Raw genomic sequence first — 13,993 nt, 5'->3', positions numbered from 1 at the left:
GTGTCCTAGATGTCTCAAAAAAGCATATGCTTGCATAATGCAGGAGGCCTGGGCTTAATCCTCAGTTCCACAGAGTCTCCTGAGCAACAACAGATGTAGCCAAAACAAAACAAAACAAGAAGTGAGTTCTAAGATAATGATGTTAAAAACTTGGACTTAGTTAATTGCTTTGAACTTCTCTACCCCTTTAAATAATGTTGAGGTCCATAAGTTTAGTAGATGGGAAAATGGAGATCTATAATATGTTTTTGTAAGTGTGTCAGGAATAGGGAGCATAGTTTAAAGAAGTCATAATGCAGAAGGGAAGATATTTCTACTATTGAAGCAAAAAATTGCAATGTCTTGAGTAGTACAGAATCATTTTTATGGAAGTAAGAAAGATCATATAGCCATATTTTAATAGAGGCTTTATATTCCATCTATTTATATCCAAATAACAATGACCACCATGAAAAACAAAAACCAATCAAGTCAGACTGATTATATTCTTAGTCACAAATCTGAAATGTGACCTTGAGCAATTAATCTTTCGAAAGTATAAATCCCTCGATTTCTGAGATGAAGAGACCAGTTCCATAGGCCTAGATCTACAGTGGCCACTATATATGCAAATGCATCTTTAAAAAACTTAGCAAACCACTTGATATAACTACAGTAGTATTATTAAGTATAATGCAATCAATGTTTACTACATAGTGAAGAAATAATTCTTTTAAAATGCTTACTGTGAACAATTGGATATGTTTGTCAATTCTGCAGTAAAAGAAAGCTGTGGAATCAAGTTAATTGACTTTAGTCTTTCAATATTTGCTTCTTCAAGGTGTGAGAAACTCTGGAAACCAAAAAGGAAGAAAGTACTACGTAACCGTATTATTTACAATATAAGTTTAATGCTTAGTATAAGTGTATTTAAACTTTTCTTGTACTTATTATCTCATTGTTACTGTTACAATATCAAGGTTCCCAATTCTATAAAAAATAAATATTATAACTAGTTATTACAAATTGAAGGCAACTTTTTAATATCAGTACCTCCTGGTTCTTGGGATTTTTAAGTGTTTTTTCTTCAGTTTTGTTTTCATTCCTAGACATTTGTGGTGTTTTACTTTGTTTTAGTTCATCATTTGCATTCATTTCTATCCTAATTAATAAATCAAAGCATAAATAGAAGTATGTGAGAATTGTTTATTAAAAGCACACACACAACAACCAATCTCTTATAAGTAACTTTACACTGCAAGGAAATGATCAATAATGAGAAAATACAGTATGTATATATGGCCCAAACTCATTCATTAAGTAAATGTATCTTCTGTGTTTAAATTCAATTCAAAGGGCCTCAAGGAAACTTTCCTCTGATGATAATGTATTTTTGGTTACCAAGAAGTTTTAAAGAAACAAATTTAAGAATATACACTATGTTTCTTCTAATTTTCCTTCCTCACCTATTCAAAGCTAGGAGAATATGATTATATATTAAGACAGGGTAGCATATGGATTGATATGAAGAGGTAAATCAGTTTTCCTCTTTACTTTTAGGTATCAACAATAGTTCATGATGCTATTACTGTCACTACCACTAGTTAACTAAGTAGGAGTCAAATATCCTAGATAATTTGCACATATTAACACGTTTTATTTTCACAACTATTACACCTCCCCAAGGCCAAATGCTAATCTTACCTGGATGGTCAGACCCTCCCATAGCTGAGAGGGGTCTATGGTTGGTAATTAAAGTGGCTTGGGTGAGGGGTGAAAGGGATTCAGCAGAGAGAGAGGCATCAAGAGGGAGGTAGAGGCAGTTAGAAGGATGGAGGGCAGCTGAAGAAAGCTGCTTAAAAAGCTTAGCTTAGAGACCATGTGAAAAATATGCACATGGCAGTTAGGACCTTGACATAAAAAAAGCTGAAACTTCATCTGACTGCTGTGGGTCATTTCTTCGCAGTCACCCTGATACCTACAGACCCGCCAGGCTGTAGGGGGCTGCAGGCAACAGGCTGGACCGAGAAAGGCCTCACCATCCATCCATCCACTCCATGCACACTAGGACTTTATAATTAATAATTAATACAACACACAACCACCTTACAAAGTGGGTATTCTTCCATTAGAATTTGGTAAAAACTGTTATCTGGAACCCTTCCAGATAACAGTTTGGAGGTTGACATTTTCTGATGGCCTAAATATTTATTTTTGTGCATGTTTAGTGGGTGTGGAGCAGCTTCCAAGCAAATGCTCAAGGTGTGTAAGTGCCCCCAAAGAAAATATAGTATGAAAAACATAACGAAACATACCTTTTTCTTAAGTACCTGAAATTACACTGATAATTTACAGTTTTGACTAATGAAAGATCTATGACAATAGGTTATAGGGAGACAGCTATTTCCCAGTGAGTGAAAGAACACAATAACTATTTCTTTCATAAATAGCTTGATGACTACTAAATATAGCTCTTTTTTTTTCCATTTTATATGGAACGCTTCACAAATTTGCGTGTCATCCTTGCGCAGGGGCCATGCTAATATCTGTATCGTTCCAATTTTAGTATATGTGCTGCCGAAGCGAGCACTAAATATAGTTCTTAACTATGACTATTTTCTGCATAAAATGCATTTTTATGATTTTAAGTTTAACATAGGAACATACTTGTTGGTTCTGTGATTAATTTTGAAAAAAAAAAACTGCCATGTGGCCATAGCTACAGTACAATAGGGCTTTTATCTTGCATGAGGTTCTACTCTTGGCATCTCCTATGGTCCCCCAAGCACTTACTCAAGAGTAATTCCTGAGTGTAGAGCCAGGAGTAACTCCTGAGCAGGGCAGGATATGGGCAAAAACAAGGAAACAAACAAAAAAACCAGCAAGGCTATTTCCAGAGTTGCTATTCATTTTTGCACTACCACCAGTCACCATTTGGAGTTGCTGTTGCTCAACAATCTGGCTAGAATTTGCTATTGTCTCTTTTTTATCAGTTTATTTTGCTTTATATTTTAGACATTATAATAGGATTATGATTTAAAATTGCTTTTCAACTATTGACATGTTGAACATCATTTTATACATTCATATACATTTAGTAAAGTTTTTGTTAAAATCATTTATTAATTGAACTGTTTATTTTAAATCAAATTGTAAGAGTTATTTATATGTTCAAGATATGTCCTTCACTGACTACATTAGACAAGTAGTCCTGTTTCTGAATTTTCTCCCAGTTATTGTAAAATCTTAGTGGTCAGTGAATAATTGCTCTGGAGTTCAATGAAAATAGAGGACCTACTCACCTCTGAAAATGTATCTTCACAGGGGTACTTGTAAACCCTTGTTGTTGTCTAAGTGATTTTATCTGCTTCCAAGTTTGTAAAATATTATGTAATAAGGAGAAATCCTTTTTCTTTTCTAAGTCATAGAGGTGTTTTGTGTTACTACAACAATGAAAGTACATATAAAATATTTTCATGGACTATAGTAAATTCTGTATTATGCCAAAGAAATTACTAAATGGAGTTGTAGAGATAGGAGAGTGGGTAAGTCATTTACATTGCATGCAGCCAACTCAGTTTCGATCACAAACATCCTATAAGACCCTTCCTTAGCCCCAGTAAGAGTAATATTTGAGAAAAAAAAACAACAAAGGATTAAGTCCTGAGCACTGCTGAATGTGTTCCCAAAACAAAACACCAAAGAATTTGCTAAATACATGATGAATGCATGAATAACCCCAACCTACCTTATCTGCCAATTAAAATCTTGTAATAATTTTAGATGGTTTGTTTCTGTATTTTCATTTGACAGTTTAGTGTACTCCAGTGCTTTAAGCTACAACAAAGAAAAGAGCTCTTGTGGTTATATTTCATCCACTATTATTCTCACATTATTATTATTATCAACTATTACTCTCACATTAATTAAGTCTATGTTATACAATAAAAACATACACATATATCCTTTTGTACATTACTATGCGGTATTCTAAAATATATTTCATATAGCACTTTGGGTCATAAAAGAGAAAAACTTCAAAATCTGTATGAACATAAACACTATATCTTGAACTTTCTTTTTTTTTTTTTTTTTGGTTTTTGGGCCACACCCTGTGATGCTCAGGGGTTACTCCTGGCTATGCGCTCAGAAGTTGCTCCTGGCTTCTTGGGGGACCATATGGGATGCCGGGGGATCGAACCGCGGTCCGTCCTAGGCTAGCGCAGGCAAGGCAGGCACCTTACCTCCAGCGCCACCGCCCGGCCCCCCTATATCTTGAACTTTCTAGGTAATTAGTCCACAGTTAATATAAAGAAATGCCAAAAGTTAGATTGAGCATGAAAATTACCTTATATTCCAATTAAAATTTTATGTTACAGAAAATTTTTGTGGGCTGGGCTGTTACAAGTTCAGTAAACACATAGATTTTCATGTATGAGACCTTGGTACTTCTCTACCATTGTAAAAGCAAATAAAAATCAGAAAAGGTATATGTCTGTCTTTATCTGTTCCACCTGTAATCAATGTCTATATATTAATATTTATAATTTCTATATCTGTACCTGTCTAAAAGTACAGGTTAACAAGAAATAAATTTAAGAGAACAAAGCATACCAAGGAAGCTATAAAACAGAAATAACTTTAGAGAAACAAAACTGGTGGAAACTGTTTCCTGAAATAGGAGCATGAGAACTCTCTTACAATTAAGAGGCAATTGTGGGAACTGCAAGACTAGAGTCAACTGACATAAATTTTTACTGAGACATAAGAGTAGAACTCAACATGTGGGAAGACTTACAATAGTCCAGGAAGAGAAAACTCCATTCTTTATGAAGATAAGATTCTTTTTTGTTTGTTTTGTTTTTTGGAGGGGTCACATCCAGCAGGAGGGGTTACTCCTGGCTCTATGCTCAGAAATCACACCTCCTGGCAGGTTCGGGGGACCATATAGGATGCCGGGATTCAAACCACCATCCTTCTGCGTCTAAGGCAAATGCCTTACCGCTGTGCTATCTCTCTGGCCCTCGAAGATAAAGATTCTTTCAAAAACAGACAATCATGACCATAATCATGATCAAAAGGAAGCAAGATGGGAGAGATAGTACAGTGTATAGGGTTCTTACCTTACAAATAGCTGATCTAGGTTCCATCCCCAGCACCCCAGATGGTCCCCTGAGCAACGTCAGAAGTAATCTCTGAGTCAGGAATAAACTCTGAGCACTGTTGGGAGTGGCAGCAAAGCAAAGCAAACAAAACCAAAATGTACCAGGATATATTTAAAAAGATGGTCTTTAAAGTCCAATGTTGACATATAAGATCAAATGTGTGATTGTATTCAAAACCAAACATTCTAGAAGATAGTGATGAGGCACTAGAGTTCTATTACATCATAATTAAATAGTAATTTAAATTAGCTGGAACCAGACTGAGATGCCAGTAAAATATATAGATGTTAAACAATTACTATTTTTTTTAGGATAAAGGCATTTTTTTATTAGTAAAAAGAAATGATGTTTGAGTATCAGGATAACCTTTCATGGGAAATAAATTGAGTTGAAAGTCAATTTCTGAAGACACAGCATTTGAGGGACTGAGGATGGCTCAGTGGCAAAAGTTGTTGAATTTAAAGTAAATTTAAAGCCTTGCCTTTGATCTGTAATGCCCATGTGGTCCCATTTGTTCTGCTGCTTGAGATCAATATTTCTGCCACAGAGTATGCAGTGTCTGGTAGAACAGCACAAAGTGTGCAATCCCAGTAAACCTTGCAACTTGAAAAGAAAGGTGCAGCTCTTTGTTCTTTGCAGCACTAAGTACAATGGTCAAGATGTGGAAACAATTCTAACAGGCTTGAATGTTTAATTACTTGGCCAATTATTTGTTTTTAAAATATTTTTCATTCGTTGGTTGAGATCTTTCAAAATATCTTTTCAGAGAGAATGCTAGTTACCAAAATGTTCGTTCATTAGGTGCACAGAAGAGAGTTTAAGCAAGACTTGTAAAAATAATCAATAGGTGCTCTTTCAATTACCTTCAAACTTTAAGTAGCCATTACACATTTGGTGAGAGAGAGAGAGAGAGAGAGAGAGACAGAGAGAGACAGAGAGAGACAGAGAGACAGAAAGAGACAGAGAGAGACAGAGAGAGACAGAGAGAGACAGAGAGACAGAGACAGAGAGGAGAGAGAGAGGAGAGAGAGAGAGTTAGAGTGAGAGTGTTGGGGGATAATGGACTACAATAGTGCTGTGTGACTATTCCTTGTCCTGTGCTCAGAAATGATACCTGATGTTATTCAGGGGACCATACATGGTGCTGTTGGTCAAATTGGGGTTGGCACTTGCAAAGTGCCTATCCGCTGTACTATCTGTCTCTGGCCTTGTACACATTACCCATTTAGTTGTGCTATTAAGTAACTTAATTTGATTTTTCTCAAACCTTAACTCTTTACATTTTGTATGTGACTCAAGACCTCTAATATATAAATCAAAATTAATTCATTACAATAAGATACCCATATACCTCTTTTTAATAGTGACCACTTTAAATACCCTTTTGAGTCATGTGACCAATACATTAGTAAACCACTTATAAGTGCTAAATATTCTACAGTATACGTTAAGTACTTTTGTTTAGCCAAAGTATTTCTTTGTTTTTTTGGTTAGCCAATTTTCATAGTTTCTTTTTATAAATACTGAAATCAAACACTATTCAAATGGTTAGATATCCAAATGGTAAAGGAAAATGTTCCATAACCTCTCTGTGCTTAGAATTTTCTCTTTCAATATTAAATGTTCAGCTCTATTTTTAAAAAATTATTTTCAGGGCCGGAGAGAGAGCATGGAGGTAAGGCATTTGTGTTGCATACAGAAGGATGGTGGTTCGAATCCCAGCAGCCCATATGGTCCCCTGAGCCTGCCAGTAGCGATTTCTGAGTGTAGAGTCAGCGCTGCCAGGTGTGACCCAAAAATCAAAAAAAAAAAAAAAAAGTCATTTTTACCTTCTCATAAAGCAACTGAGATAAATTCTGTTTTTGCCTGTCCTGAAAACATTCATAAAGTTGAAGCAGCTTAGAACATAATACTTGCTCTTGATTGAAGAGTGAATGATGGCTGAATTGCAAACCCACAATGTTGAAATCTAATTGGTATCTTTCCTTTTGATCTTCCATTTTGTTCTTAATAGAGCTTTTTAGATCAGATTTCATTGCCTTTTAAAGACATATATGAAAACAACATTAGTTTAACTCCAATTTAATTAAAATTATAGGTAAATTTGACTTATGCAAAGCTATATATTTTATATATAAATTATACATATATTTTAAAATTATATAAATTTGACTAACAATTGGTTAACTCTAGCAAAATTATGGAGATATAGAAAAGTAAAAATCAATAATTTAATACTTCCTTGTAATTGATTCTGACCCTGAATATTATATATATTTTTATATTTTAGAATCTTAATTACCTTACTGATACATAAGTAGGACTTTTAAATAAAATTCTACAAAATAATATCCATTGTGAACATCATGACTGTTGCCTTACACATAGAACTCACACCCAGCTTCTCCCAAAATAGAGACTTTATTCTAGTTTCCTTTTCCCTTCAGCCACCACTTTAGAGATGTGAAAGGCCCACCTAGGTTTGATCAGCATGAATTAGGTACTTTTGTCTGTTATGTTTGCCTCTCCTTCATCCCTCAAGTGGATTGAGCCTGTACAATAAAATGGCAGGGGAAGGATGGTTGGAGCTCTCAGTCCACAAAGCTGGAAGCCCCCTAACCCTTATGCCTTTTTCCTTCTTTATGACTGTTTTGACTTTTTTTTGGGGGGTTTTGGGCCACACCCGGCGGTGCTCAGGGGTTACTCCTGGCTGTCTGCTCAGAAATAGCTCCTGGCAGGCACAAGGGACCATATGGGACACGGGGATTCGAACCAACCACCTTTGATCCTGGATCGGCTGCTTGCAAGGCAAACGCCGCTGTGCTATCTCTCCGGGCCCTGTTTTGACTTCTTAATCCATACAGTGCCCCAGCTTCAGTCTCATTCACCCGGGGTTAGATTATGGCAAGTGGAGCTTTACACAAGACACATAGTGTTTAGAACTGTTGATTCAATATCTCAATTATATAACAATCTAATTAGTAGGCCAGAGTTAAATTATAAACACTTAATATACTGCTCCTATATCATTATGCTAGTGATCCCCTGGAAAATTCTTTGGAGAATCTTGGACTACATGAGTACATATTTATAGAGAAGAAAATATGTATACATGAAAATACTTCCATTGGGATAGTCCTTTGCCTGTTAAGTGGTTGAAGTCCATAGGCCTTCAATATACAAAACAATTCAGTACACAATTTTGAGTTAATTATTTGTTTGAATAAGCATGTGATTGATTTTTCAGCTATTTAATTTGAGCATACTCAAATATGTAATATTTCTTCCTGGTCAAAAGTATATGTTGCATTTACTTGTTATGTATTTGGTCACTCATTCACACAATCATTTATTTAACAAATGGCATTGTCATTGTTGATCATTGTCATTGATTTCAAGAAAGTCTTCTTTATCCCTCTGAAATAGTCTTAGATAATTGTGAAACAACATGCTACCAGCCAGGAAAATAGCCTAACTGAGAAATGGGTGATAGAAAGTAATAATCAACAATAAAAGCTTTATAGAAATGAAGACTAAACTAGAAGGAAGGTATATTACAAAAATCTTTTTTTTCTTTATAAGGTAAAAAGAAATTATTGAAAAATAAAAAGTTCATTGGATGAATTAATAGGAGATTAAACATAGAAGAAACTATTGTAATCTATATTTGATATTATAGGCCTGTAGTCATAACTATAAATCGTTACTATTTACCTTCCTATATATAGTTTTTAGTGCTGGATTTAGAGATTCCTTGCTTTTATTTAGTTTGAAATTCCAAGACTGTCTAACAGGTGAAGGCAATGACATTATTTCTCCACTTTCTTCAAACCAATACTTTCCCTATCAAAAATATTTAGGAAAAACAGTAAATATATATTTCACTAAAAATAAATGTCACACACTATCAGTTAAGCTTGCTAACTGGTGCACTTGCCTCTTGCAATTTAAGCAGGCGTTTTTCCATTTTGTTGCAGGTCTTTTTATGTACTTTTGGCTTTCTCTGAATATAGAATCCTTCATCTTCTAAAATACGCGGCATCATATTTTTTGGTAGCTTAAGATGACTGACCACTTAATTAAAAAAAAAACACCAGATATCAATATCTAACTGCCACTTACTTAATAAACAAAAAAGAAAACTAATTTTTTTTTTGGTTTGGGGGCCATACCCATTGACGCTCAGGGGTTACTCCTGGCTATGTGCTCAGAAATCGCTCCTTGCTTGGGGGACCATATGGGACGCCAGGGGATTGAACTGCAGTCTGTCGTAGGCTAGTGCTAGCAAGGCAGATGCCTTACCTCTAGTGACACTGCTCCGGCCCAAGAAACTAATTTTTAACTATAACATTAACATATAGCAGAAAGTGTCTATGTAGTATATATATTCTATACATAATACATATATTGCTTATATACTGAAAATGAATTAATTCCATTAGGAGGCATACCCAGTGGTGCTTAAGGCTTACTCCTAACTTTGTGCTTAGGGATTACTCCTGGTAATCTCAGGTGATCAGATGGGTTGCTGGGGATTGACCCCAGGTTGGCCATGTGCAAAGGTAAGGCCAATGCCTTACCTGTTGAACTATCTCTCCAGCTCTGAATTTAATCTTTAAACCAATTCCCTTAAACTAGTAAAAGACATGGAGAAAATATAGATAAAAAGCTTTCTATATTTTTTAGAATTTTTAAAAATCTATATATAGTATATAAAGAAACCATTATCTTGCAATATGATTTACTAAAGGACTTGGCTATATTGTAAAATTACCTGCAGAGTACAGCTTGGAGACACTTCTAGCCCCAGCCCCACCTCAACCTCCCTCTCCCTTCCTACCCTTTCCCCTTCTTTTAAATAAAATTTTCTCTTAAGTAGGGAGGAACAAAAATAATTACCCGGAGAACTACTTGGCTCAAAAATAACTGTCTGTTGCTTTTGTATGTGTTCATATTCAGCAGCTTTTACTTCAAGTAATTCTGGAAAAATAGCTTCTTCCATAATATTTTCATCTTGGACCTGAGAAAAAATATTTATAATTATCAAGAAGTGAAACATGTTTGAGTAACACTTACTGACCCCAATAGAATATCATATGTATACATGTGTGCTCCCAGTGATTAATATAGATAAATGAAATGTATAGAGGACACTGGGGTGAAATGCCTTGGTTCATGCCATCCAATTTAAGTTCATCCTCAAATTGTGCTACAATAATATTTCACTGAACAGAAACTCATTTAAGGCTTCATATTAAACAGGATGATTTTTATAGCTCTTTTTTTGTAATTCTCAATTAAAATGTTGAAATATAAATATAATTTAAACAATGCTCTAAAATAACTGTCTATAATGTCTTAACTACTGGGAGTTTGGAGGGATCAGGGCAAAGTTCAGAGGTATTAGGCAATTGAGGGCCATGTTCAGTGGTGCTCAGGGTTAATCCTGTCTGCACTAAGGAATCACTCCTGGTGGTGCTTGGGGTTCCCTATGAGATGCTGGGTATTAAATTTGGGTTAGCCACTTGCAAGGCAAATGTCTTTACTGCTGTGCTATCATTCTGGCCCAGGGAATGCAATTTTAAACTCTGTTTTTCTTACTATTTAGGAAGTAAATACCTAAAATACACATTTTACCGAAAAGAAAATGTGACAGTCAAGTCATATTCTGGATGATATTTTTTAAATAAAGGAAAAATTCAACATAAAGTTGATGGCTGGGCCCGGAGAGATAGCACAGCATCGTTTGCCTTGCAAGGAGCCGATCCAGGACCCAAGGTGGTTTGTTTGAATCCCGGTGTCCCATATGGTCCCCCGTGCCTGCCAGGAGCTATTTCTGTGCAGACAGCCAGGAGTAACCCCTGAGCAACGCCGGGTGTGGCCCAAAAACAAAAACAAAAACAAAAATAAAAAAGTTGATGGCTGTGTGATTATTGGTAAAATTATTAAATGTGACCTATATTGGGTACTGAAGTAGGCATATTAGTAAAAATAAAACACATGCTTTAATATCATAGTCAGAAATTTTCTGAGTTTCTTCATTAAAAATAATTTAGATTGATCAATGTATTCATCTAACTTCAAATCTACATATATTAAAAGATAAAGGAAACAATGTAAATAAAATTCCCCAATTTTTGTAACATTTAAGAGTAATCATTAGATTCCTTTGAATTAAGATGATTTTATGTTATTTACTTGTAGGATAAAATCAATGGCTTAAAAATAATCTTGCTTAAAGTAGATATAGGTCTATAATTTCTCTGGAGTAATGAAGGTATGTTTGAATCAGAAAGTTATAGAATTATAACAGAAAAGACTATTAGTTCCTTATAGTGCTTCAAAAAATAATATGACAAAAGAATAGCCATTTGATTTAAGCTTTTACTTGGTAAAAAAAAATTGCTATAACAAGTAGAATTAATGTAGTGGGGAGGAAAAGAACTTTCTGGAAAAGTGACTGTTGAGTACAATGGCTTGTTTTTGAAAGATTTTCCAATAAAGCTCTATTGTAAAATTGAGCCAGAATGATTAATACATTGTAAAGACACTCAGACACACACAAAAAAGATGATTTTATGGCCTTAACTTTGAAAACATTTTTTAAATTTTTTTGGGTCACACCCAGTAATGCTCAGGGGTTACTCCTGGCTATGCACTCAGAAATCGCTCCTGGGGATCTAACTGCGGTCCTTCCTGGGTCAGCTGTGTTCAAGGCAAACACCTTACCACTGCACCATCACTCCGGCCCCACAACTTTGACAAAATTATGTGGCACTGTGTAGGGTCACCTAGGGAATTATCAATCATCAAGTAGTCCCATAGCATTCATCTTGAAATGAAGAAAATATTTTCTATCTACTAATTTATGTTACCTTCTAAAGAATTCAAGTAAACAAGATATGACAATGCCAACCTATGAATAAGCTTTAGGGAATTCGCGTGTGAGAATTCTTTTAGGAATATCCGGCATACACAAAAATCAGTTGCATTACTGTATACAAATCATGAATCAGAAGAGAAAGAGTTCAGTTGACGACTCTATCCTATTTAAAATAGTATCAAAAAAAAATCAAGCACCAAAGAATAATGAACAAATGAGTTGAGAAACCATACCATGAAAACTCCAGAATACTTAAGAAATGGAAGATCTTGGTAAATGATAAAACATTGTATGCTTGTGAATTGGAAGAATCAGTATTGGCAAAATGACCATCCTCCTAAACTATTATATAGATGCAATGAAATCCCTATTCAAATACAGACAATATTCTTCAAGGACTCAGAGCACTCAATTATAAAGTTTGTGTGGAATTGTAAAATAGCCAAACTGAAAAACTGGGAAGCATCTTACTACCTAATTTGAATCCATAGAGATCATAAGAATATAGTATTGGAAAAAAGACAAACTATCTGACCAAAAGATCTGAAGAGAAAATCCAAGAACAAACCAGCAGTTGACATGACTTTTTTTTCTCATTTTGGGTTTTTGGGCCATACCCAGAGTGCTCAGTGATTATTTCTGGCATTGCACCCAGGAATTACTCCTGGCAAGCTTAGGGTAACAAGAAATGCCAGAGATTGAACCCAAGTCAGCCATGTGCAAGGCAAGCATCCTACCCACTGTACTATCACTCTAGCTTCTGATCTAACTAATATATTTTTTTTTTGGTTTTTGGTTCATATCTGGCAGCGCTCAGGGGTTACTCCTGGCTCTATGCTCAGAAATTGCTCCTGGCAGGCTGAGCAGATCATATGGGATGCCGGGATTTGAACCACCATCCTTCTGTATGCAAGGCAAATGCCTTACCTCCATTCTATCTCTCCAGCTCCATGATCAAACTAATTTTTGACAAAGGATCTGAGAACATGAAATGAATTACAGGACAGCCATGGTGTTGGAACAATTGGATAATCATATATAAAAAATAAATCTGAATCCATAATCTTCCACCTTTTGCAAAAGTCAACTCAAAGTAGATCAAAGACCTTGAGATCAGATCTAAATATATAAAGTACATTGTGGAAATTACAGGCTGAATGCTCCAAGATATAGACCTCAAAGAAGACTTCAATGATACGATGCCAATAACAAAGCCTACAGAATCAAATTTGAACAAATACTACATCCAACTAAACAGTTTCTGTATGGCAGAAGAAACACAGGGTAAAGTAAAAGACAGCTAACTGAATGGGAGAAAATATTTGCACTCAACACATCAGATAAAGGATTGATATACAGGATATATAAAGTCCTCACAAAGAGTAGCAAAAACAAAACAAAAACAACAAACCAAAACCCTATCAAATAATGGGGAGAGCAAATAAATAGACACTTCTCTAAGGAACAGCAACAGATGGCCAATAGGAACATGAAAAATGATAATAATCACTTATCTTTAGGGAAATACAAATTAAGATGAGAATGAGATATCTTCTTACATACAATGTAAGAATATCATACATACAATATCTTCTCACATACAATGGCACATAAAAAACAACAACAACAAAAATAAAACACTGAGAACAATTTGTATTTCTGTGTTGGTAGGAATGTGATGAAAAAGATCCACTGCTGGTGGGAATGTACTCTGGTACAATCCCCATGAAAAAGAGTTTGGAGTGTTCTCAGTGAACTCAGAATTGAGCTGCCAAACAACCCAGCAATACCATTTTGCCCAGGACAAAAATATTTCACTCAAAAGGAATTATGTGAGTATGCTTATTTATTGCAGCTCTCAGAACAATAGCTAAGATTTGGAATCAACCTATGGAATATATTCAATGATTGATGAGTTATAAGAAAAAGAATGGTTTATCTTAATTTGGGGGGGTTGGCCACACCC

At 35.2% G+C, this 13,993-nt stretch overlaps 1 protein-coding gene and 1 non-coding gene across 2 annotated transcripts in view; both read right to left on the bottom strand.

Moving 5' to 3' along the window:
- Window positions 1-13,993, bottom strand: part of CC2D2B (coiled-coil and C2 domain containing 2B) — a 92,756-nt gene that overhangs the window by 69,127 nt on the left and 9,636 nt on the right. Inside the window, exons 6-13 of the mRNA XM_049790403.1 lie at window positions 10,044-10,215; window positions 9,082-9,218; window positions 8,859-8,987; window positions 6,974-7,183; window positions 3,728-3,816; window positions 3,282-3,422; window positions 1,033-1,141; window positions 726-832 (exon numbers count right to left, since the gene is read on the bottom strand). Coding sequence (XP_049646360.1) covers window positions 726-832; window positions 1,033-1,141; window positions 3,282-3,422; window positions 3,728-3,816; window positions 6,974-7,183; window positions 8,859-8,987; window positions 9,082-9,218; window positions 10,044-10,215 — 1,094 coding nt within the window. The remainder of the gene's footprint in view (window positions 1-725; window positions 833-1,032; window positions 1,142-3,281; window positions 3,423-3,727; window positions 3,817-6,973; window positions 7,184-8,858; window positions 8,988-9,081; window positions 9,219-10,043; window positions 10,216-13,993) is intronic.
- LOC125995416 (U6 spliceosomal RNA) lies at window positions 2,466-2,569 on the bottom strand. The gene has a single exon (XR_007490950.1). It is a non-coding gene; the product is annotated as a U6 spliceosomal RNA (small nuclear RNA).

This window comes from Suncus etruscus, chromosome 17 (genome assembly GCF_024139225.1).
Source record: "Suncus etruscus isolate mSunEtr1 chromosome 17, mSunEtr1.pri.cur, whole genome shotgun sequence".
Classification (NCBI taxonomy): domain Eukaryota; kingdom Metazoa; phylum Chordata; class Mammalia; order Eulipotyphla; family Soricidae; genus Suncus; species Suncus etruscus.
This window is presented reverse-complemented; position numbering and strand designations above follow the sequence as displayed.